We start from the raw sequence: 24,806 nt of genomic DNA, 5'->3' as shown, positions 1-24,806 counted from the left end.
ACTTGTTTAATTTAAAGTAGAGAGCTCCCAGTATGATAATAAGTAAAAACTATTCTGAATGGTACACTGATTTCTTATGAACAATAACTCCTTAGAAAATATTCTTGGTAGGCTATAATCTTAGACATTTCAACAATCGAGAATATGCCTGTACGGGGCCAAAAAACTTATGTTATCAAAATTATTTTTTAAAACAAAATAAAAATTTTTTTAAAGGAACAGTTTGAATTTAGTCTATCTTTTCAATATGAACATGTTGTGAATTAAGCTTTCTGAAAAAATTTAGACTATTAAACAGAGCCACTCTAAATGATACTAAGAATCAAGTTGAACAATATTTCATGTAGATCTAAAGCCTTCAGAATGCATACAAGTCACAGTGAAATAATATCAATACAGATACTCTTTATTTTTCCCCAACCAAGTGACAATGCCTTCCCTACTGTGAATATCTAACACTTTGCTTTGACAACTAGGCACATATTTGTATTTTCTACTATTCTAGTCAGGAAATAGTTCAACATTGTCTCAGTTGATTTAGTGCCAACTCAAGTCAGTCCTTTGACATTTGTCCAGGTAACTGGACCAAGAATACCTGGTGAAGACTTGTCACAGATTACAGTGATATTCTTTATTCTTTGAATAGTTTTGGTTGGCAGGAGTGATGTCGAACAGACAGTAGATAAAACAACACAGAGATCCACTGAATTGTAACACTGGGAATATTAAATAAACTGTGTCATTTGATACACTTCACTAGAGTAAAATCACTGAAAAGACTCTCCCCTCCAGAATTTAAAACAAAGAAAAAGGAAAAAAAAAGAAAGAAAGAAAGAAAGATTATAGCAAATAGAGGGGGACATAAATACAAAGCTTTAAATCAGGATAGATTTCAGGAAAATACGGCGTAAGGAAATTCAATTTTAAGTCAAGATGAAAGAAACAGCTTGGATTTCAATTAACTAGTAGTCAATGGATTAGCCAGGCAGTTATTTGGAGGTGGTACTAAAATTAAAATCAACACTGTAGCCAAAAGAGAATTCCAAAGATAAATTATTCAAGAAAGTCTATGGAAAGGAAAGGATTTCTGACTCCCAATACTATTTCTAGTTCTTCAGATTTCAGGCAACTTTAGTTCTTAGAAATTGGGAAAGGATTTTCTTTTACATGTTTGGGGCTCAGAAAATAATATCCCAAAATATGGTGCTTTGGTATGCTGAGTGCTTTGAATTAAAGGAAATTAAAAAGCCTCAGAAATAAGCCTCAGAACAGAGGTTTCTCTCTGACCTTCCCCCACTCCCCATCTCTCTGACCTTCTTTCTTGCCCAAAGCACTAGGAGGGACTCTCTGGAATTTCCTTATCTGACTAGAGAAATTTTTCCAAAGAAAAGCAATTGTCTTCAGACCTCCTCACTAGGAATCGCATCAAATAGCCAGAAAAGATTAATCACCAGAGAAAAAAAGAAGCTAAAAGTCATCACTATGCCCAGACAGAATTTTCCTCTATTCTTCAGAGGGCATCTCCAAGAGATTACCTAGGAACTTTATCTGCATAATAAGACAACTTTGTTCATAGTGAAGTTGTGCCTTTCACCTTCCTGCCACCTCTCCCAGAGCTCAGAGAAACTTCGTCCCAGGCCATTGTTCTTTGGGCTCATTCATTTTTCATAAAAATCACTTACCACCTCTGTTAACTTTTCTACAATCCCCCCTATGAAGAGGCTATATGTATAAGCCTCAAGCATCTGGCCTTTCTTTGAGTCTCATATTTGCAGGACTCCTGTGTACATATGCAAATTAATAAATTTGTCAGTCTATTTCTCCTATTAACCTGTCTATTGTCAGTCATTTCAGTGAAACTTCAGAGTGTGGAAGCTTTCCCTTCACCCTTATTCACTTCTCATTTTTCTATTTTTCTGCTTACCCCATAGCTTTCTGATTCTCTCTCTGTTTTGGCCCTTACACTAGTAGCTGACTAATGACTTTAGACCAAACACACTCCTATTATAATTGATCACCGGTGTGGTAACTATGACAAGTTACTGTAAGTATCAGTTCTTATGCCCCATTTACCTGAGTCTCTGGTTAAAATGATCAAGGTTCTTGTGCTTCAAGTTGATAATAGAATTTTGCAATATAAATCCTGAAGTCTCTTAGAATTCTAAAAGTATATGGCTCTCAGAAATGGTATTTGCTTGGACCATAGTTTAGTGTACTTGAAACACTTCCAGCAAGTTGGTGGAAACAGTTGTAGGGGATCAGAATATGCCACCCCAAAATATGCCACTTTAACATAAGGATTATTTTGAGCTTATGACAACTAAGAAACAGAAGATGCCAAAAAAAAAAAAAAAAAAAAAAAAAAAAGCCTCTCTGCCCCCCTTCCCTATTTGCTTAAAATCAGGTTTAGACTCTTAATCAACCCCAAGGTACGGAGAAGAAGAATCTACATAACAAATCTTACTAAAACAAAACTCATCTTTCATTAATCCCCTCCATATATTTTTCTTCCCACAGTTTGCCACTCCTGAAATCCTAAGCCCCATTTCCTTTGTTTTGTTACTTCTCTACACATTTATTATTTTTGTTAAGATACTATGTAAGCCTCAATTTCTTACTCATCACTGAATCCCTCCCACATGTCAGGTGCTGCATGTGTTAATAAACCATTTTTCTCTTGTTAGTCTGTCTTTTGTCAGTCTAATTTTCAGGGCTCCAGCCAGAGAACTAGACAGTAGAGAAAGAAGTTGCTGGTTTGTTTTTTTTTTTTTTTCCATTCCTTACACAATTATGATGAAGTCTTTGATATTTAGATGTAATCTTTGAAACATTTAATAAATTATCAAGAGAATTAAAGAAATAGATTAGATCTTTGATTTCCCAACATCTTAAATGCAATTTCCAAACTCTTTGAATCTAATGGAGCATTGCAAATGTTAGCTTAGCATAAGAACAGCCATGTTAGCATTTAATGATGAGGAAAGAACTCAGCTTGAACAATGAACGATCACTGCAGTTTGTAGAAGTCATAAAGCAAGGCCATAGCTTAGCAACTTGCAAAACTAACAGTCTCCTCTGAAGTTGCATGTATCCTGGGCAGGAGATAAAGCCAGAGCCAAGGAGTCTGAATCAAGGATTGACAGGACTAAGCCCAAGGACGAAAATTAAGACATACTGATCTGCACATAGTCACCAACCCTACCCCTGCTGTATTTTTCAACACACTTCTCCCTTTGTCCTTTTATCTTACATAACCCCCTCCCAAAACCCTAAGATGGGGATACAATTCCTCAGACATCTGATAATATACTTCCTGCCTCACATGAGCATTTGGCACTGACGAGTCTGAGTCTTTTGTTTCTGAGTGCAGAGCCGCTGGTAACGAATCCATTCAATTTCTGCTATTTTGAGGGACAGAAGAGATGTGAGAGAGTTGATAAATGCATTTAAGAAAAAAAAAACATGTATTTTGTTAACAAAACTGTGAGGAGTACGTGCTTACACACACTTTCTTAAAGCAGTTTTAATTAGGTTAACCAAAGCCAAAGTAGAACTCAGGATCAAAATCATCTAAGGCAAGCAGTCACATCAAGGGAATAAGTTATTCATTTGACAAATATTTATTGATATCATACTGAGTTCAAGAACTAGACTGAGATTTCAGAACACATATGTTAGAATCCTGGTTGACATAAAGGCAGCAAAACAAGACACTGCAAGAACAGTGACATAAAGTCACAAAGTTTAGGTCAGTAGCCACAGAGGTCCAATTTAGGGTCCCTAACTCTAACCCTATCCCTAATCAGATGTGGTAGATGAAGAATAAATAAAGCTTCTCTAGCTCAGTGGCTTTCAAACTTCAGTTGCTTCAGAATCACCTGACTGCTCCTGTTAGGTAGAATACAAATGGTTGGGCCCCTCCCTCAGGGTTCTTACTTAAGTCTGGGGTGGAGCTCAAGATTTTTCATTTCCTTACAAATAGTCTTGTAAGATACATGTTAGTATAATCCTCACTTTTATTGTGAAGAAAATATGACTCAGAGTAGTTAAAATGCTCAACGAATCCAAAGACTGGTTTGTTTGTTTTTTAAGAGAATGATCACAAGACATTCTTTCCTGAGTTATAGGAGCAAATGTAATTTAGAAACATTTAACTCTTTGCTCAGACTCTATAATAACCAAGAATTATCTGGATATGCAATGAGACTGACTGAGCAGAACTACCTTTTAAGGAGTTCCTGTGTCTTGTTTGGACAATCCATTTGGATTGTATTGTGGAAGAGTGTGTTGGGACTCACTAAATGATACCCCAAAGTGAAGGTATCAGAAACAACCTCAGAAGCAAAGTTTTTCTCTGACCTTCTTCTTCTCTCCTGTCTCTCGTCCTTCCTTCTCCCCCAAGGGAAGCCATAGGAACTAGGATCCCTCTTCCCTAAGTGGGTCATAGAAACCAGAACCCCTTTTCCCCCAAACCAGCCATAAAGTCAAAAAATATTGTTCTAATTTTCCTCCTGCCTTTCTGTGTAACTGCTAGTCATCAAGAAATTAAAATATTCATTCCAGAGAGGTCCTTCCCCATACCCAGGAGGAAAGAATGCTGCAGACAGAGGCCAAGAAGAATCAAACAGACAGGCTTTGCTGAGTTTTCCCACTCAGGTCTACTACCATTAGATCTTACTCTTTTTGTCTAATCACAGTTCTGCATGGCTTCAGTCTTCACTGAACCTAACTTCAGTTAGGTTCAGTCTTCACTGAACCTAACCATAAAAATGGGCACTCTTCCCTGTATCTTTGGGTCTCTATTTAGAAGGCTCTTGTGCCATGTAAAATTATGATCAAATAAATTCGTTATGCTTTTCTCTTGTTAACCTCTTTTGTGATAGGAGTATTGGCCAGGACCCTTATGCTAAGGAGAAAAGAGATCACCCCCTTTCCACCCCTACAAGTGCATTGGTGTTCTTGTTTAAAAAACACCTACTTAAATTAATACAGAAATTGTACTTCTCTGAAATAAAAAGGAATGAACTACTGAAACATGTAACCATGAATAAATATCACAGACATTATTCTGAGAAAAATAACCTGCATACAATAGATCACATACTGCATGTTTGCGTTTTTATGCAATTCTAAATTTTTTTACCATCAACAATTGAGACCAGTGGTTAGCTAGGGCTGGTAATGGGGAGTGACTCTGAATGGACTCAGAACTTTCTCAGGTGATGGAAGCTAAGTACACACAGGGGTTTCATGGGTGTATCCATTTGTCAGTTAAGATGTATGCATTTAAATTTATGTAAATTTTATCTGGAAAAACAGTGAGTAGTGCTGTGCATGAGGAGATGTACAGACAAAACAAAAATGGTAGAATGTGGATAGTTGATGAAATTGAGTGAGACCCATGAAATCTTCATTACACTATTCTATTTACTTTGTTAATATTAACAAACACACAAAATTAAAAAAGAAAAAAAAAACAGCTCCTTGGATTTTTGGTTGTCCTCAACTACTTCTTTAGCACTTATCCATCCTTAAATCACCTAAAAAAACAAAGTTTCTAAAATTTAAAAAAGGGATAGTTTTATATTAGTCCCTTCAATAATCATTTAACTGACAGTATTGTGAGATTACTAAGTCAGATATGGTGGTTCACTTTGGACAAAGTATTATTTGTAGTTTTTATTTACAATTTACAACCTGCCTTTTCCTACCCTTCCCAAGAAAAAGATCTGTAGAGAATTGCATTATTTAAAAAAAAAAATGTAAACAAAAACATAAGACACATAGATACTGAGAAAATTTCAGGAGGAAAGGATAAGTGAATCAGTAGCTAGGGATATAAATCACTGCAGTTAATCAGAGCTTCTCAGCAACCAGGGAAAAAGATAAATATATTTTGTTTTTTCTGTGCACTGTATAGAGGTTCATATGTAAAAAAGAGACATCCCCACCCTCGCCTCTGACATTATATTTGAAAAGGAATTTTTCATGAAGGACCTATTTAAATGACACTGAATAACATAGTAGATAATGTCATTTATTGTACTGATATTTCATCATTGGCACTAAGAGTTCTAACTTATAATTTTGCCCAAAATGTTTATATAGCAATTTCACCTTTGTTTGAGAATATAGGCAGCACACATGACTACTCATATTGTAAAAAGTTTCTTTAAAAAGTATTCTAAAGGAATGATGGAAATAGAAAATCGTCCTTTGGCAAACGCCACAGAAATAATTGCAAGAGACAAGAATCATTGATGGTTGCTAAAACTTGGGGGAAAAGTATAACAATAAAGAGGATATTTACAGTCTTAATTAATAAGATACTTATTAATTACAAAGAAAAAAAAACTCTACAGTGGAGAAAATAGGCAGACACCGTCATAACCTATGGATCAAGATTAGCATCATGAGAAATGAGACATATGAACAATATGTACATCCTGATACGCTCTAAGAAGGGCACAACATCTTTTCTGCAGTATTTCTGCCAAAAATGTATAACCACAATCTAATCATTACAAAATATTAGACAAGCTTGATGGAGAGATATTCTACAAAATAGCATGCCGGTATTCTGTAAAAATGTCAAGGTAATAAAAGAAAGATGAATGAACTTCCATCTTTCTTTTATTCCAGATTGGAGAAGATTAAGGAAACAAGGCAACTAAATGCAATATGGAATTCTAGATTGGATGCTGGACCAGAAAAAAAAAAAAATTGTGAGAGAATTGGAGAAATTTGAATAAAGTCCATAATTAGTTAAGAGCATTATATCAATCTTAATTTTATGGCTTTGATAATTGTTCATGATTATCTAAAATGTTAATATTAGAGGATGCTAGAATAAAGGTATAAAGATTCTGTATAGACCACATTTGCAAATTTTTTGTAAATTTAAATGAATTCTAAATAAAAGTAAAAAAAAAAAAACATTCTGAGATTGCTTAATACTCTGGCCAACATTTTGTAAGACATGATGGAATTTCTACATTTATGAAATGACCTGGGCCAAGAAAATGTTAAGGGTAAATGTTGCCAATTGGACAACTTACCAATGTAAACAGAACACTCATAAAATATCTGCTTTCAGTAGCATTGCAGCCCAATGACTTGCCACAAAGAGTGAGCTGCCAAATGCAGCATCCTGAAGCTGAGAGCAAAATCCAGGGCAGTGAAAGCTTTTACAAATGAGAGAGCTGGACTGTTGTTTTTGGTGATACCTGGAAGTTGTAAATGGACAGCTACTAATTCTTATTTCAAACTCAAAATGACAACACAATGGACTGTACCAAATACAGATAAGTGAGGTTCCAGAGAAAATTCTTACATGCATTATTAAGGGAGTACTTTTGTAATATATAGAAAACAAAGCAGTAATCAGTAGAGTAGACCCAAGGAAATTTATAAATTATAATTCATATTTGACTCAATTTACTTCCTTTTTGGAGAAAATTACTAATTGATTGATAAAGTTAATGTATAAAGAGAAAGAACAACTGGACTTGAGTAAGATAATTAGTAAAGGCTTTTGTGATATTTACAGGAAAAAAGGAAAAATATTGGCAGAACAGATGGAAAATTACATGATAATTTTGGTTAGTTTAATTACCGACTGCAGAGTACATGGTTAATGGACAAGTGTCATACTGGAAGAAATTTCAAAGAGCTTTTTCCTCAGCCAACTTGTATGAACAGAATATTTATCAATGACACACTGGACAGAAATTCAATGACACAGTGAGCACCTGCCAGAGTCACAGTTGTCTTCTCTCAGCCACATAACTCACACTACTATGAACACAGCCTACTGAGAAAAGAGAGGGTGTTTGATGCAAAGATGACCATCTCTATGCTGCCAGTGACTGGCCAAACCAATGCGGTCCCTTCTCTTAGGGAACCAGCGAATTTGATCACATTAACTCCATTCTTCTCTAGCTTCTTCTTCCTCCACTTTTATCACCTAATTTGACCATGTGTAACCCTAAACTCTGGACTTAAGAGTTATTACAGCTGCCCCAAAGCAGCAGACATTTCATGCTTCTGGGTATTTGTACATGCTTGTCACCTGCAAAGTGCCTACCCCTTATGGTGTTAATTTAGTATACCAGTCAACCAATAATAACACATAAAATAGGTTGGCCATCTGTTCATGATACTGCAATTTATTGAGACAGAAGTCTATTATAATTTTTTTTTAAAGTTTTATTCCAACAATTTGCCAGTCTGTAATTTTGAGAGGGTAAAAAAAAAAAAAAATCACTTTTTAAAATACGAGTATGGGGTGGTAGATTTGACTTTACTAAACCCTGATTAATTTAGGTAGCATGTACTTCTCAATTGCAACCTTGTAATGCTTACAGGAATAATAGAGATGAACAACAAACTTACCAACACTTGGGTAACCAGGCGTAGAAGGGTCTCCTCCTGGATTCAGTGACACCATGAAGGTTTCATAACTAAGATTTGCCGTCTTTGGTAAATCACAAGGATCAATATATAGAAGAACACCTCCAAATCCAGCCTTCTCCAATAAGGAAAGCTAAAAGAGGGAAATAAGCTATTAAAGATATTATCATACACATTAAAAGTTCATATACTATAATTTTACACATGTGGCTAAGATAGGATGATTCCTTTTTCTGTGTTTTTTTTTTCTTTTAAAATAAGCAGACACTTCAGATTTCCTAATTATCGAGCCCCATTAAAGGGTTTTTCTACCCACCTGTTCCCTGTCCTCTCTCTCTACAATATTTAAACAACATTCCTATAATGCCTATATTTGATTTCAGTTGTTTATTTATGGAATGTATCATTCTCTTTTTTAATCGTCTGAGTAGATCTGGACTTTCTACTTTTGTGAAATTAACAGAGGATCTACACACACAAGGTTCTAGTTTTAAAAGAGAGTTCTTATGTCCTTCCCTACAGCAGAAGTTTCCAACAGTATTGTGATATATTTCCTCCAGGGCTGAGACTGTCATGCCAGTTGTTAAAACGTTAAAATTCTTTCACACTGTTTGGCAAATAGCAGTGTCCTCAGCCTCCTGAGGGGCCTCACCATGCTAGTCAATCCTGGTCTCTGTCCTGGATGCCCCAGCCAGACCTGCCAGTTAGGGCAAGTAAGGGATTTTAACATAACCCAGTGAGGGGCCTCCTTCTGAATAATCAGCTCCTGCTCTGTCCCTGTCATTAAACATGTTGAAAGTAGCCCCTAGCTACCTCCTTTGCGACATATTTACGAAAACATTCCTCTCTGTTCTTTAGTAAGTAAACAATAGGTAAGTATAATAGGACAAATGAACTTGACCCCATCCTAAGTTCTCTGTTTTAATTTGTTAAATCGATTTCTTTGGTGATATGTTGTGACTCCTTTTATAATAAATATATAACATGCTATTTTTCTGTAGCTGATGGGCTATAAAGAAGCAATGAGGTTTAATCGAGTACTATTTTTGGCCAGTTTGTTGCTCTCCCACAGCCCTGAAGGGATAGCCCTATATGCGATGTGTCTCCCTCTTCCGTCCTCTACCTGCAGTGGTTGCACTTAAGGTGGACACCTCTTCAGTGCTGTCGCCTTTGGTTCCTGGTGCTGTCGCGTTTGGTTCTTGGTGCTGTCTCTCACTGGACTCACAGAGCTCTTAAATCAGTAGCTTTAATTCAGTAACTATTTATTTCAGAAATTATTGCTGGTTTCCAATGAAGCTGGCAATATAGGACTCTGCCTATATTGAATCAAATGAAAAATGTTCCTCTGTATTGTGAACATGCTGAGGTTGGTGTTGGTCAAAATGTTCAAGTGATCTACTACTTTGGTGGGATTATGTTTTTAAAAGCCCGTTTAAGGGCAAGCCAATGCAATAGGGATGAACCTGCTGTCACGGGGCTGTCTGTTTTGGCTGCTGGCAGACTGTCCCTAGGCATATGTGAGGGTGTTTAGCCCTGCCCAGCACCGCTCCCAGAGTTAGATAGCCTGAGACTTAGGATGATGATTATACTGGGGCCTAATTCCTGAGAAGAGGAGGCAAATGTTACCCCAAAATTTCCTGACAGGGAGCTTTGACTGTCCCTCACTTCCCCTCTTGAGTATGTATGTGATGGGTTTGGGGTTCTTCATCTTGTAACCCACCTTGCTCAGGGCATAGAAACTGTGAGCCTGTGAAGGAAACTGGTCACAAAAAAGGAGCCAGCAGTCAAAGACAGAGATCGGAGTTGGCAAGAGAAGACACACTGTGCACAGACTCCAGGTCCAGCTGTATTCCTTTCAATTGGACTGGGTGAGCTTCTCCTGCCTTTCTTTCAGAGGGCTTCCATCACTCGCAAATAAATTAATTGTAACCAAAACAAGTGAAAAAGCATTAGAATGGAAGATGATTCTGGATTTTGGTACCAGCCTTGACACTAAATAAGCTATGTGACAAGCTATGTAATCGCCTTAGGTCTTGGTTTCATCATCCATAAAACGTAATGATTGAAATATACTATGCTCAAAGATCCTTCCTGCTATAAATAAAAAAACCATGTAGCCTAATCTAATGACTTTTTAAAATGTTTAAGAAGACTTATTTACTTGTATTTTTAAATATATTGTCACATATGAAATTTGCTTTTAAACTATTGGTCAGGAATACACCCTCCAAAAATAACACTATTTTTATGGTTTAAAAAGATCCTTAAAACAGCCTTATGATGTAGTTTCTCAGAATGTACAGTATCAATATTTTAATTTTTCATTAAACTTCTATTAGGGACAAAATATATGGAAAACTAAAATGTTTAGAATCTATACATTAAAATTCTTCTGAGTAACTGAACTATTCCTTTCTTCCTTTTCAGATCTAATTTAATCTTGCACTGTAAAATGCTAATTTTATCTTTCAAAACTATTTCACAGTGTTTACTGTAGGGTACTGAATAAATAAGCTGACAAAGTCCTTGCTATTCTAGGGGAGCCAGCAAGGCTGGCTTCCCTTTTTCCTACTTCCCCCTTCCTCCTCCCTTTGAGGTCTGACCTTTGATTGGACCCAGGACCCTGGAAGCTTTGTAAATGAGAAACTTATGTTCTTATTTTGTTGATAAGCTATGAATCTTCAAGTGCCATGGCAGCTGAAAATATTCTGTAAATAGCTTAGTACCATATATAATTGATTTAATCAGTACAATTTGTTATTTTCTCTGGCTTATAAAAAAGAACCTAAAATAAACAGATGCCTTACTGGTCAGCAGCCTGCAAGGTACTCCTGATCCCATAAAATAAATCATGTCTTTCTTCATTTCCCCCCGTCTCCCCTCAGGGTACTGGATTGACAACCCTAAAATATGCTGCATATATATGACAATTGCATAATCACACAGGTTAAATAAATACTATTTTAATACAACTATCAGCATTCTGTTTATATTGGAAATATTTCTACTCTAATAAGTACTTTGACCAGTACTTTATTTCCAAGAGAGAAGTTAAATGTTGTGTAAATGTACTGAACATGTTTATTCACAATGTCCATCAGCAATAATTACTAGTCTTTCCGTAGCTAAGAAGTTCTCCCCCCAAAAATTTCACATTATGTTTTCCATGAAAAGAGAAATAATTAAATCAACTTCCCACTCATATGCTTCCCCCCTTTTAAAATTTAACTCAAAGAATCACTAAGTGTTGAGCCAACATGATCCTTGCCCAAGTTTTCATCGGTTCTAACATCTCAACCTGTCGGAGGTGCCTGACATAGCAACTGCTAAGCTAGAATCCAAGAAATGGTCCTTAGTCATCCTGAGAAGGTTTCCAGCTTCTATATCAGGGTCAGTCAACTCCCTTTCAGTTATATCTCAGGTCCAGCACCACCACCACCAACAAAAATACATCCTTTGAAGCACTTGTAGTGCCCCCAGGGCAAACAGATAAAATTTTGTTTCGTTTTGTTTTTCTTCCCAGGAATTAAAAAGGATTTGGTGGGTAACTGTAGTAGCACTAGATTGTGACCTGCTTGAAGCAGAAACAATATAGTTTCATCTTGTCTATGCAGTGCTTAGTAGAGTGCCTGGCACAAAATAATTTTTCTCTATTGTGAGGTGTTAAATAAATTAGTGTATGTATCAACTAATGAATGAATGAATGAACAAAAAACATAGTGTATATGATGCAAATGTATTACATGAAAGTTATTTTACTGTACTGTTCACAACCACTGGCAGGAAAGCTTACGCAATACATTTTGTTGTGGCATCTTCTATACATTCTTAGAATGTGAGTGTAAGTAGTAAGCCGGCTTGTTTTTGCAATTTGAGAAAAAAACACATTAAATTAAATGTGTTGTGTTCTCTCCTAATCCTTCTATAAAAATATGTAAGTAAAAAGTTTATTTCATTTTTATTTTTGTTTTGTTTCATTATCTAAGAGTAGTAGAGATAAGGAGAGTGGTGGAGACTTAGCCCAATGAACATGTGATTTTGTCTTGCTGACAGGATCTTACAGATAAAATGTCTTTGGCCAACTTTAAGGTGTCTGATCCCATATTTCTTGCTTTGAACTATATTAATACATTTCTCCTTGTGTATAGTATATAAAGCTAAGTTCTATTAATTTCCAAATAATAACCTCTGAAATAAATGGTACTACCAACCCTTGGGCATGACACAGTAGTCTTAATGAACAGACCTTACAAAACTCTAAACTTCCTGGGAATTATTCATTCAGGGATAGTAGTCTGGTACCTGCAAATAGGTTTACATTCTCATCGCCATGGACAGGCAGCATCTGGGCACTGAGTGGCTGCATGGTATTCAGATAATCAGGAATAAAATCATTAAAATAAAATCAAAGCCAGGGAAAACAAATGAGAAAGGACGCTATTTTGATTCCTGCTACTTAACTTCTTTTCTTACTGACTTCTGTTCTTACTTTTCAACTGATACATCTTTTCTATTCTAGGAGGATGGTGTTGTTGTCATTTAGACAACACACTTATTCACAGTGTCTAGCAAGGGAATATCAACTGAATGCCACATCTAGGCTTTAATCCATTCTCAGATGCTCCTAAACTGTCAGCTCACCTTTTTCAATCAATTGAATGTTATCCCTGCTCTTTTTATTTTCGATGGTCCGAATGCATGGCATCCTCAAATCACTACCTGGATATCAAGAACTAAAGGAAGAAGCTTGTGTGTTTTCCATCATTTAGCTTCTCCAAAACATTGGTTCAACATGGGGAACATTCATCTGGCCTCATGTGGAAAACAAGAATGAATATAACGTAACAAGACCTAAGTTTTACAGAATTCAGGCTCACTGTTATAAACTGATTTGTGTTCCCTCAAAATTCATATGTTGAAGGCCTAACCCCTAGTACACTTCAGAATGTGACTGTATTTGGAGACAGGACATTTAAAGAGTAACTAAGGTTAAATGAGGTCATATGGTAGGCCCTAATCTAATCTGACTGATGTCCTTTTAAGAAGAAGCAAAGACACCTGAGAAGCGTGGGCACAAAGCGAAGGCCATGTGAGGACACAGTGAGAAGTCTCCACCTCCAAGCCAAGGACATAGGCCTCCAAAGAAATCAACCTGTCAACACTTTGATCTTGAACTTCCAGCCTTCAGAACTGTAAGAAAATAAATTTCTGTTGTTTAAGCCATCCGGTCTGTGGAATTTGGTTATGGGAGACCCAGCAAACTAATACACCCACATAAAGTAATTACCTGCCAAGCTTTATACAAAAATTCAGGAACATAACTGTGATTAAAAGCTAGGTCTTCTGAGTCACCTTTAACCCAAATGATCAAGTACTTATTGTACATCTACTATGTGCCAGACACCGCATTTTAAGTTATCTGTTGATTTTTATTCGGACCATTTGATATGTCATTTCAATTCCCATTATATAGTTGTGATTCAGGAAGGTCAAGAGTTTGGCCCAGGGTCAGAGCTACTAAGTGGTAATGCTAGGGATCAAACTTTGAGTTTTCTGAATTCAAATCTGGTGATCTTTTCACCAAAGCACTAAAGTACACCTTTCCTTTCAATTATACATCCATCCTTCAGAAAGACAAATAGGCTGGCTAAAGGGTGAATTTATAAAACACATCAGAGGCTACTTGCTGTGAGCTGCTTTCTGAGAAAACACTAGAATCAATACTGTGAGAATTATATGCTTGTTTAGTTAGATTGTTAAAAAGACCTCGATTTTTACAAAGTACTGTCATAGGGATTAATAAGTATTAAAACGATAGATTGGGACATTTGGATTGAAGATTTATGGCTATAGTAACATAAAAATAAACTTTAAAAACATAAATCTAACATTTCATTATACATACTTATTTAAATTAAATAGCTCTGGATATATGAAAAATAAAAATATTGGACACATGATATACGATCCCGTCTTAAGCAGATATTTTTACTTCAGTGGTTCAAATTTTAAGTTGTCCTTTATTCTTAAGATTGTTTTTCCTATTAATAGATTTGCAGTTGGCCCTTTACTCATGCATTGTATTGTAAGGATGCCACTAAATAGGTTTGTAAGATTGCCATTTGCTTTGTTATGTTTCAGAAATAAACTCACCTTTCTTTGTTAGTTTAAAAAAAAAAAGCTATTTTGGTGAGGAAAATCCACTGTAATCAGACCTAGTATATCCAAGATATAATCATGTCATTCTTCTTTCAATTCACTGAACGCCTTTAATTAGGATTTCAAATTGCTTTACTTGATGTATCCAAAGTTATTTAAATAAATCTAGTGAGAGCAATGACCTCCTGCCTTTGTAAAGAAAAAAACTTGAAGTTACAAAGGCAAGCCTCTTGTAGAGTTCTGAAAAGAATCTTCAACTTTTATCATTACAATTCATAAGGAAAGAAGATAAGATGTCTTATTTCATAATGTGTCCTTATATACTTATTTTTTATTACACTCGAACTAATATCTCATTGCAGCTTCACAACAACCCTGTGGAGTTATTCTTATTTTACAAATAAAGTGATATAATGACAATCAGGATGACTAGATCAAGACCACATAGCAGATTTCAGACTGGAGAAATGTGTCGTCATAATTTGTTTTCCTATTTTTTCCCCATTAAGCCATATTATTTCCAAATAACGAAAAAATAACATGACTTTGCAAATTTCTTTCTTTTTTAAAATCATATTAAGTTACCTGACAATTTTTGCAATGGTTGTTGCATGGAAGAAGCCCAATCTTTACAAAAAAAAAAAAAAAAAAAAAAAAAAACCTTAAAAAATATGATGTTATTTTTTCATCTGTAGCTTCAGAATATTGAGGAGAATTCTACATTTTATTTCTCCACTCCTTATATCTCCTCTGCATGGTGGATCTACCTATGTAGTATGGATATATTACTCCAGTTTCTAGATTGAGTATACAATGCCAGAGTGGAGAACAGAGAGCATTTCCCTAAATCCTTTTATTTTCAGGGAGAAGGATTTGAGATTGCAATAGGAAACACAGTGGTACAGGGTTTTTTCCTCTGTTAAGGTGGTTCATGAAATAAAAAGACTAAAGGGCATTTATCTTTAACAATTTCTCTAATATGATTCCTTTCCTCACAGCCAATATTGGGGATACACATCCAATTATTATCAGTAAATATATTACTTATATTACCAACTGCATGTACTTTTCTATCTGTAGACATACTGCTGCTTTTAAACTAAACAAATCACGTTCAAAAGGAATAGAAAAGAATACTACTACTATATATTTAGAAATTAAGTCGTAAAGACAGTAAACTTCTGATTTACCAATTTACCATTTTTAATGATTAAATATGTAAACATAAGAGGCAGGCAGTGGGGAGATTGAACATGACCTCATATATCAACGTGCATTAATTCAACTCTAGGATTATGTAATTTTCGAAGTCAATAAGCAATATCAAAGAAAAAGTACAGAGTTCATCATTTAGGCTTTAAAAATTTACAGTATTTTTAATTTTTATTATATGCTACCCATATTCTTAACTAAGAGCATATTTAACTAAAGCCATAATGAACAAAAAGAAACCCATGGATAATAACTAATAAGAATGAAATATCTCTAGAGGTATCTCAGACATTAGCTATTGGTTTTGTAAACCTTTACATAAATAAATAATTTTCTGATTTATAAAAATTGATATTCAATATTTCTATTTCTACTGCCTATGAAATTGCTTCTATAACTTGAAAACTAAACAGAGCACCTAATTTTATTACATATGAAAGGAGAAAATCTTGGTTACTAGACGTATATTTGATGTTCAATGTCTTGATAATTTATAGTATTATGAATCATCCTATTAAGATAAAGAAATAATAAAGTCGATTTTTGGCATTTTTTTTTTAACTGTATAATTCTTCTCCAGGGTGGATAGATATGGACAGAAAAGAGAGAAAAATCAAACAAACATTAATATTAAAAGCATATGTCAAATTACTTTTGAAATTTCATCATAGAAAAACTTCAAATCTTGCACTGTTTGCTAGTGTCATATGATGTTACAAGTGGTTAGTAGTACATTTGAATTCATCTCATTGTTTTTCTGTAGGTTGGCTTACAAGCAACACAGTAGGTGAAAAAGCACTGGGCTAAGAGTGAGAGGTCTTGTCTTGGACCAGCCATTAGGTGAGGATGCTGGGCATGCCACTGAAAAGCTGTACAGTTCAATTTTTTTCATCCATAAAGGTGGATGGCATTGGCCCTTCCAGTCACACAAAATGGGAGAGATGCAACGGAGATAATACGTCTGCAGGATTTTGAGAAGTGTAAAATGCTACATGAATTATAAGATCTTTTTTTTTCTTTTTTCCCCTTTACTTTTATTATTATTATTATTATTATTATTATTATTATTATTATTATTATTATTATTATTTATTTTGGTGACAATTATAAGAAAAAGGAGGAGGAGAAATACCAGGTTGGAAATTGAAGGAAAATAAGTTTTTTGCATTTGTCTGGATGGGGAGTAATGTCAGACAAGAGAGAAAGAAAAAAAAAAAAAAGCCTTAGTTATACTAAAAAAAGTTTCTTAACATAAAATGACAAAATTTCATGGATTTATTTCCAAAAGTAAATATTCATATAACTTAAAGGTGTTTTTCCGTTGTCATTCATATATTACCAGGCTCGGTTTGTTTTTCCTTGTATATTAGACTAGAAGGACCATGAACCCTGAGGTCTTCCTAATCATCTATAAGTTTTTTTCCAAACTACATTATGCTTTTTAAATTTTTGTAATTCTGTTACTTACGATATGAGCCTATGTCTTTTAAAATTAAGATAATTTATTATATTTTTCTTACTAATCAGGGTAACACTATTTTTGTTACTTTACTATTTATTTTTCTCCATGGGGGGGGGCAATCTGCTTCACAGAGACATAATTTCTCAACCCCTCTTGAAATTAATTTCTTTAATTATGTAATTATACAGGATGAATAACCAAACATGAACAGCTAAGGGATATTCTCACTCCTGGGCATGCTTGAGGATTACACATACACAAACATGAATTATTTGTAGCCTCTTCTATTAGGGAGCAAACTTGACACATACTTCCTGTAGAGAATCCAATAAGAACAGAAAGAATTTTCATGTTATCATCTCTAATTTCACTAATTAGAAAGATTTACAGTTGTCAAGGAAGAGTCAGGGTGCATGTCTCTTGTTGTGCAGTTTTTAGATCACCAGGAGTTCCCTTTGTAATCTGTCTGGCAGCAAGTGACAAGGTCTTTTTACAGTAGGAACCCATCAGAAGTCAAAGTTAGTTTCCACTTCCCTGGCTGAAAAATGCTTTTGATTTTCGTGAGCATCACTATTCTCTTTGGGGTGAAGAAATAAATCAGCTATGTGTATATTTTCATTCAGATTTTAGATATTATTTAAAGAGATAAGGAAGCAAAGGCCCATTCTGCTTCTGACCTACCTTTTGAACACTACATTAACTGTTAAATCAACCTGCTACTTTTCTCATCACAAATGTCTAGGAGTGTAATTCAAAGTATTATTTCAATGAACTGTATCCTAGTTGACTACACACCCCCACTCCTTTCCCTCCCTCTAGTACTACATTAATACAGGATATGGGCAGAGAACATATTCAGTTTAATGTCCTAGTACACAGAAATGATGAAAAAAGATGTAGCCCCAATGTTATGACTGGCATTAGAGTAACATTGAACAAGCAAGACACAAAAATAGAAACAAACATTAAAAACCTGAAAGAGGAAAAAAATATTAGCACAACTGATTGTATGGTTCACAGCTTCTTTCCACGTGAGTTTATCACAATAGAAAATACACCCCTTTCAGAAGAGAATGGTTTCTATATAGAAATGTCTATCCCACATGAATACATCTGTACTTTATTAAAGCAACAATATTTAAGGAAAAATGATGTTTAAGCCAACATATTTATCCTTCCCAGGCATTTATAGAATCTTTAAAAGCTATTATGCACAGCAAATGAGAGTAAATAATTACTTTACTTCGTTTTTTCTTTTAATTGAATAAGTTTTGCTCATGTTGTGATAACAGGTTTATTTGAAAGTGAAAGTAATTTGTTATAGAACAGCAGCTTTTATAAATGGAAATTTCTATAACAGAACATTGTGAGATGTTTAAATATTAACTAGACATATTACTCGCTCTACACTAAATTTCAGAAACTTAACACAAATTAAGTTCATACTTTATTGCTAGATCTTGCTTACCAGTGCTAAGAAATCCCACAATGTTCAATTCTAATTAAAAATGAAATTGAACTGCAATTCCCTGGAAACAAGGGCTGATCACACTCAATAAGCTTTATTTAATTTATCTCAGAAACAAAATAATTGAATTGCTCATAGACAAAGACAAAAAATGCTTACACTGTTAAAGAAATACATACTTTTCATTTTTTATATTTTCAAATGTTCACAGCTGATTGCATATCCCATATATATGGTTCAAGATATTCAAGGGCCCAAGATTATTCCAGACACCTTTACCATTCACAATTTCTGTATGGGAATTACTGGGGCTGTACCACACAGCCCTATCTATGGTATAAGTATGTACGTAGTTGAACATTTTTTTTAATTTTAAGAGATATAAAAATACTATTATTATTTGTTATATTTTTTAAAATTAGGTTAGTACTTTTAGAAAAAACTTTTTCAAATGCTTGGCTTATATCACTGAATTGTCAAGACTACTCCAGAAGGTTTTTAAGATTACTTACTATTTAATTTGTATATATATTTTTTAATTTAAGAAAGCTGTCATCCAATGAGGCATTATGATTTTTCCATGGTTATATATATCTTAATAGTGAAAATGTGAACACTGGTTTTAAACTAATAGGAAAAATGGAAAAAAATAACCTGAATATGAATGAAGAGTATACTACTAGGAAAAGAGCAGAGCAAATGATTCTTTGCTTCTCTCCCTTTGTGTTTCCAATTCTTTTATACAAGTATTTTATATATATATATATATAGTTTGAAGTCACGACAGGCCTGCCACATGTCTGAGATCTGCAGGTTTAACACAGAATGGCTTCATCTTCAGAAAGAGTGTTCTTTGGATACAAGGTTGATTAAGGAGCAATAATTCTAGAATCGTCCTAGATTGTATCTCTAACTAAGTTGCTCTGGACCTTCACATAAGAACAGAGATTCAAATAATTAGAGTTGCCCAGTGATGACATGGACATGAACACTTTTTTAGAGGATAGATAGAGTTGATAAAGGAGAAATTTCCATCAGTCAAAGAATTCATAGAAGTCACCCTAGCAGTGGGCAGGTCTTATCTGAATTCACTCTTCTAATAGTACCTGCCTTAAACAGGTCAAATAAATATGATTAATAAGATATCATATGATAATACTCTGAAACAGGCATATGTTAAATAGTATCACTGTCATCATTAATACTGCAATGACGTTTTATTAGATCTCAAAAATGTTTCAGAAAATAAAAAAGTGTGTGCATAAAAAAGTTAGATGAACACATCAAATCAGAAAATAGAAAAATAAAACTAAGATAAATACTGAACATTAAATAGTGGGAAAATAAAGTATATACATTTTTACACTAAAAGAAAACAGATGATTTATTGTATTAAAATCAGAAATGTTTGAACTGAATCAGAGGGAGTGAAACCCTAGCAATATGTTTTTTATAATATACATTCTTGAAATAAAATAATAAATATTGAAAAATGTGTTAAAATCAGAAATGTTTGAAATGAATCAGAGGAAATGAAGCCCTAGCAATGTTTTTTACAATACACATTCTTGAAACAAAATAATAAATAAATATTGAAAAAAAAAGCAAATAAACACTGCCAGTTTATTGGAGCATGGTCCTGAGTTCAATTTCTGTATCAGCCAGCTGACAAAAAAAAAAAAAGCAACTGAAACAAACTTCAGTAGGAAATAAAAAAATAATTAAGTAGGAAGAGGGAATTATTTAACATAAAAGCAGAAAATAATGAAATAGAAAACAAAAAAGGAGAAAAGCATATGATTTTTCAATTTATGAACCTGAAGAAGTATTTGCACATTGTAATATCTGCAAACGTTAAGAATGGAACAAATTCATCACAGCTGACAGCAAGTTAAAGATTGTAGCATCTGGATAAATTAAATATTTCCAAAGTAGCCTGACCATGTCCCTAGACTCAAATCAGACAAAATATCCAGCAGTGGAGCATCTGGTCCAGCAGCTGCAGAGCATACCCTGCAAGTTGAAATGAGCACCGGCTTCACTTGGAAGCTAAAGAGGAGACTGCCAAGGGGAAGAGTCTTTAATAAAGCCAACAACGAGCAGAAACAAAGCCAAATTAATACAGAAATTAGTACAGGCATGTGTCATTTTGTCTCACATGTAAAAGTCAAATCTGCAAAGAGGAGAGTCATATCAGACTTCTATAGAGCTTTGCAATTGTTAAATATTTAGCTCATAAAAATTTGTTATGTACTTGTACAGTGGTAACCTCTTTAGACAGGAGATGATGAAAAACAAAGGAGGTGTTTCCTCTATATGTGGACAGTTGAAGACTAGAAGATTACCCACTAACAAGTTCATTTTTGCAAATCCCAAAATGCATGACTCCTGATTGTCTGAGTGACACTGACGTGAAAGGAAACAGACAGGAGTTGGTAACTCATATGGAGCAGCCTTTCTCTTTAACTTCCCTTCCCCTTAATTCTCTTCTTAAACAAATAATGGTACTTTTTTCATTATTGAACTTGTCATGAATATTCATGTTTAAAATTATTAAAAGTAAAATAAGACTACAAAAATTGCTATTTGCATTTGGTTGTATAGGTCTATCTCTAACCTTGCTCTCTTTCATTTTAATGTATAAAAAGAATCCTAATTCTATGAAGCTATCCACTTCCTTCAAGTTACTAACCTAAAATTTTACAAGTATTTCAGGCACAGGATGAAAAACCTAATACTATACAAATCCACAGCCTGCTGTGCACTACTCCCTATTGGCTTGATAACTAACATCTAGAAAGGAGTATATAGTAAAGCAATGCAACAGATAAATCACGAAACCAAATGAATGAGAAGCCACACCACTTCAGATCTACACAATTTTTTACAGAAACTGCTGTTATTTTCATATCTAATCTGTGAAAAATATCTATCAGAATCATTGATACTATCTAGCTTCTCTGCTAGCAGGCTCCCTAAGGAAAATCTTAAAATGACTAAATTTAATTTGAATGAGTTACCAGACCTACTGCTCCAGTGCTTATAAACCATCGTGCAAGAAACACTGTGTGGGGTACTTTGAAAGAAATTATGATAACCCAATTTCTATACAAAATCTTAATGAGAAATTAACAATATATAACTATGAAATTATCTCATGAGGAGACCATTTCAGATATTGGTATAAATTTTAGGAGTTAGAAAGCACAAAAAACAGGTTAAGATCTGAAATGGGAGGAATGGTTTTCTTGGTAATCCTCTTCTTGTTCACACTATGCAGAACTCAAAAACTCCTTAAAGTATGAAGCTAGTTCCAGAAGCATTAAAAATTACGTGATTGTTAAACAACCTTATTATTGGTGATTAGGTTTTATCCTTAGAAATAATCACCATTTATTGAATATTCGCCTATATTCTGACATATACTTTGCAGTTGGATCTACACAGCAATGCAAAATAATGGGTGTTATTAATTCCCTTTTATAAAGGGTTCTGGGACCAAAAGTGTAAGTAACTCGTCTAATCACTCAGCACAAAATAGTGGAGCTGAAAAAAGAAGTCTGTTTTTAAAGCTTATGTCTTTTCCATCATGCCATATGATATAGTGCCTCTATGTCATATGTGTTCCAAAGAATATAAAATTTCGACCAAAAGCTATGCCCATTGATTATTTGTGGTGCCTGTCAACATCTTTTATTCTCCTTAATTTTATTGCTTTTTATATTGTCTTTCAATTAATCTTTGAAATATAATTCTCTTCTCTTGCCCTCCTTTAATTTTCTCATATCTTTTTGTTCTTGAACTCTACTCACAAATATTTATGAAAGTACACACACACACACACACACACACACACACACACACACACACATTAACATTCATGACTAAATTTGAGTGCGTACTAGACCTACTGCTCCAGTGCTTATAAAACATCTCTCTGCTACATACTATTTTCTAACAAAGCATGCTAAAGTATAAAATATTTTTAGTAGTACAACATATTTAATATATTACAAAAATATCTTTATCTTTCCACAATATATGTTCTATCAACTCAGCCTATATATGGGAATGAATGTACATATTATTTGCGTTTCCTTAAAGGAGACACATATTAAATATTCCATATTTCAAATAGTACAAAAAGTTTACCAAAAAAGTACTACTCCAAAGAGTACTTAATGAATCATAATTACTATTCTAAAATCCCTGAAGCCCCGGGTGGGCTATCATTAATTAAGGTGGACAAATAATACTGGTATAAAAATTAATCCACTGAAATACATGTCAGTAAAACAAATGTTTGCCTTCGATTCGTTCTTACCCATCATTCATCTAAAAAAACCCCATAATTTACTTTCTTTTCTCTCAAGTATTATTTAATTCCTATGTTATTATATAGTCCAAGTGATAATTATTTGAATATTGTAATAACTTAGGCTCAGCAGAAAAATTCTTAAAGGTGAATTAATTATAGATTGGATAACTCAGAGTACTTAAATAATTACCCATGTTAAAAAATGAGAAATTATTTCTTGCTCCTCTTACCTTAAGATCGATGACTGCTTTCTGCATCCCCATGATCAAATTGATTCTATGCTTTATCTTCTTAAAGTAAATTAAACCATCCCTCATGCTACAGGCTAACAGTTGGCCAGTCACAAGAGTAGATTTAATCAGTTAACAGTGTCCCCAACTGGAAGGGCGACTGAGTTTATCGTACATGCACATCTTGTATTTTGTCTCAATTCAGATTCCATGCAAAGAGCTTCACAGCCTTAGACTGTAAAAGCATCAACATTATTGAGTAATCCACAATGAATACCCACTGCAATTGGTACTATAACTTAGAGCTAGATGCCATTCTTCACTTAACAAAAGGGGAGGATTATTTTGGTCCAGTAGAATTCCATCACTCGTATTCTTTCTGTTATACATCAGTAGTTATTAATCCTGCCAAAATTCTATATTTCAGTAATTATTTTCTTCCTATTTCTCTTCAACATCCATCCTCATTACGTAAATAGACTAAATCACAGCTAATTGAATGTGTTTCAGTATGAGTTTTTATATTCAGTGAATCAGAAATGTATAATAGAGAAATCAGAATTAACAGTGTTTTAAGAATGCAAAACAGAAACGACAGCTGCATGCATTTTTGTAGTCATATTTGAGTTGTTCCATGTACTCTGCTGATGCTTACACTATCATTACTTTGATAGAATCGACTTAAAACTTAATCTCAAAATAAATATAAAATAACATGCTAAATTTTACTTGCAATTAAAAATATTCCAAGATATATTCCCAAAGGTAGTTTAATAGAAACATAAAGATTTAACCAAAGGATCAAAATAAACAGAGATTTGTACCTCATTAAGATACAAGGTATTCCACAAAAGGGCATTTTCCATATAAATGAAAGTTGATCTTTTAAGCCTTAAAACTATTTTCCTGGTTTTATTTCAAATGATGTAGCTTTATCCTGATTTAAATGAACCTAGTATGGAAATGCACAAACACATAACTGAGAGAAAAGGACTCCGCTTTACTGAAAGCCAGGCCTCTGGAAATAAAATAAGAACGTTGGGGTGAGAAACAAGGTGTCCCAGCAGAACTGGGGGTGGGGTTTGAGCAAGCAGGGAGATTTGAAAATTCAGCAGCTTTTTACAATATGAACCCAAGGACTATAAGGTACAAGGGGAATGATAAAAACTTCTTTTTTTATTCTACTGTGAGATTCTTGCTTCAAAGTTATTATTACTTTTTAGAAGTCTTTCGATTGAGTTTTATCTGATTATGAAAAGCGATATTCATTCTTCACAAAGCCATACCTAAGATGCAACAATTTGAGATCAAAAGCAGTGAAATGAAAGTGATTATTCAGGAACATCATGTCTAAGAATTTATACTAATGAAATAACTAAACAAACTACCAAGTCCATCCAGTCTATTGCTTGTCAAGGTTACAATGCAGAAAAGTGCATTACCGCAAGTTGATTTTGAATGGGCAACTGTTTCATTAAAGACCTAAGTAAAGCCCAACAAAAGGATGTGGAAAATTCAGTGCCTAAATATGAGTATTTTTTTTGC

The 24,806-nt window shown here is 34.2% G+C and overlaps 1 protein-coding gene across 1 annotated transcript in view; it reads right to left on the bottom strand.

Moving 5' to 3' along the window:
- The window catches only part of NAALADL2 (N-acetylated alpha-linked acidic dipeptidase like 2), a 757,732-nt gene that overhangs the window by 470,798 nt on the left and 262,128 nt on the right, over positions 1–24,806 (bottom strand). Inside the window, exon 5 of the mRNA XM_063104553.1 lies at positions 8,395–8,545. Within this exon, the coding sequence (XP_062960623.1) occupies positions 8,395–8,545 (151 nt within the window). The remainder of the gene's footprint in view (positions 1–8,394; positions 8,546–24,806) is intronic.

This window comes from Cynocephalus volans, chromosome 1, assembly GCF_027409185.1.
Source record: "Cynocephalus volans isolate mCynVol1 chromosome 1, mCynVol1.pri, whole genome shotgun sequence".
In the NCBI taxonomy this organism is placed as follows: domain Eukaryota; kingdom Metazoa; phylum Chordata; class Mammalia; order Dermoptera; family Cynocephalidae; genus Cynocephalus; species Cynocephalus volans.
Note: the sequence above shows the minus strand (reverse complement) of the source record. Positions and strands in the feature narration are given on the sequence as shown.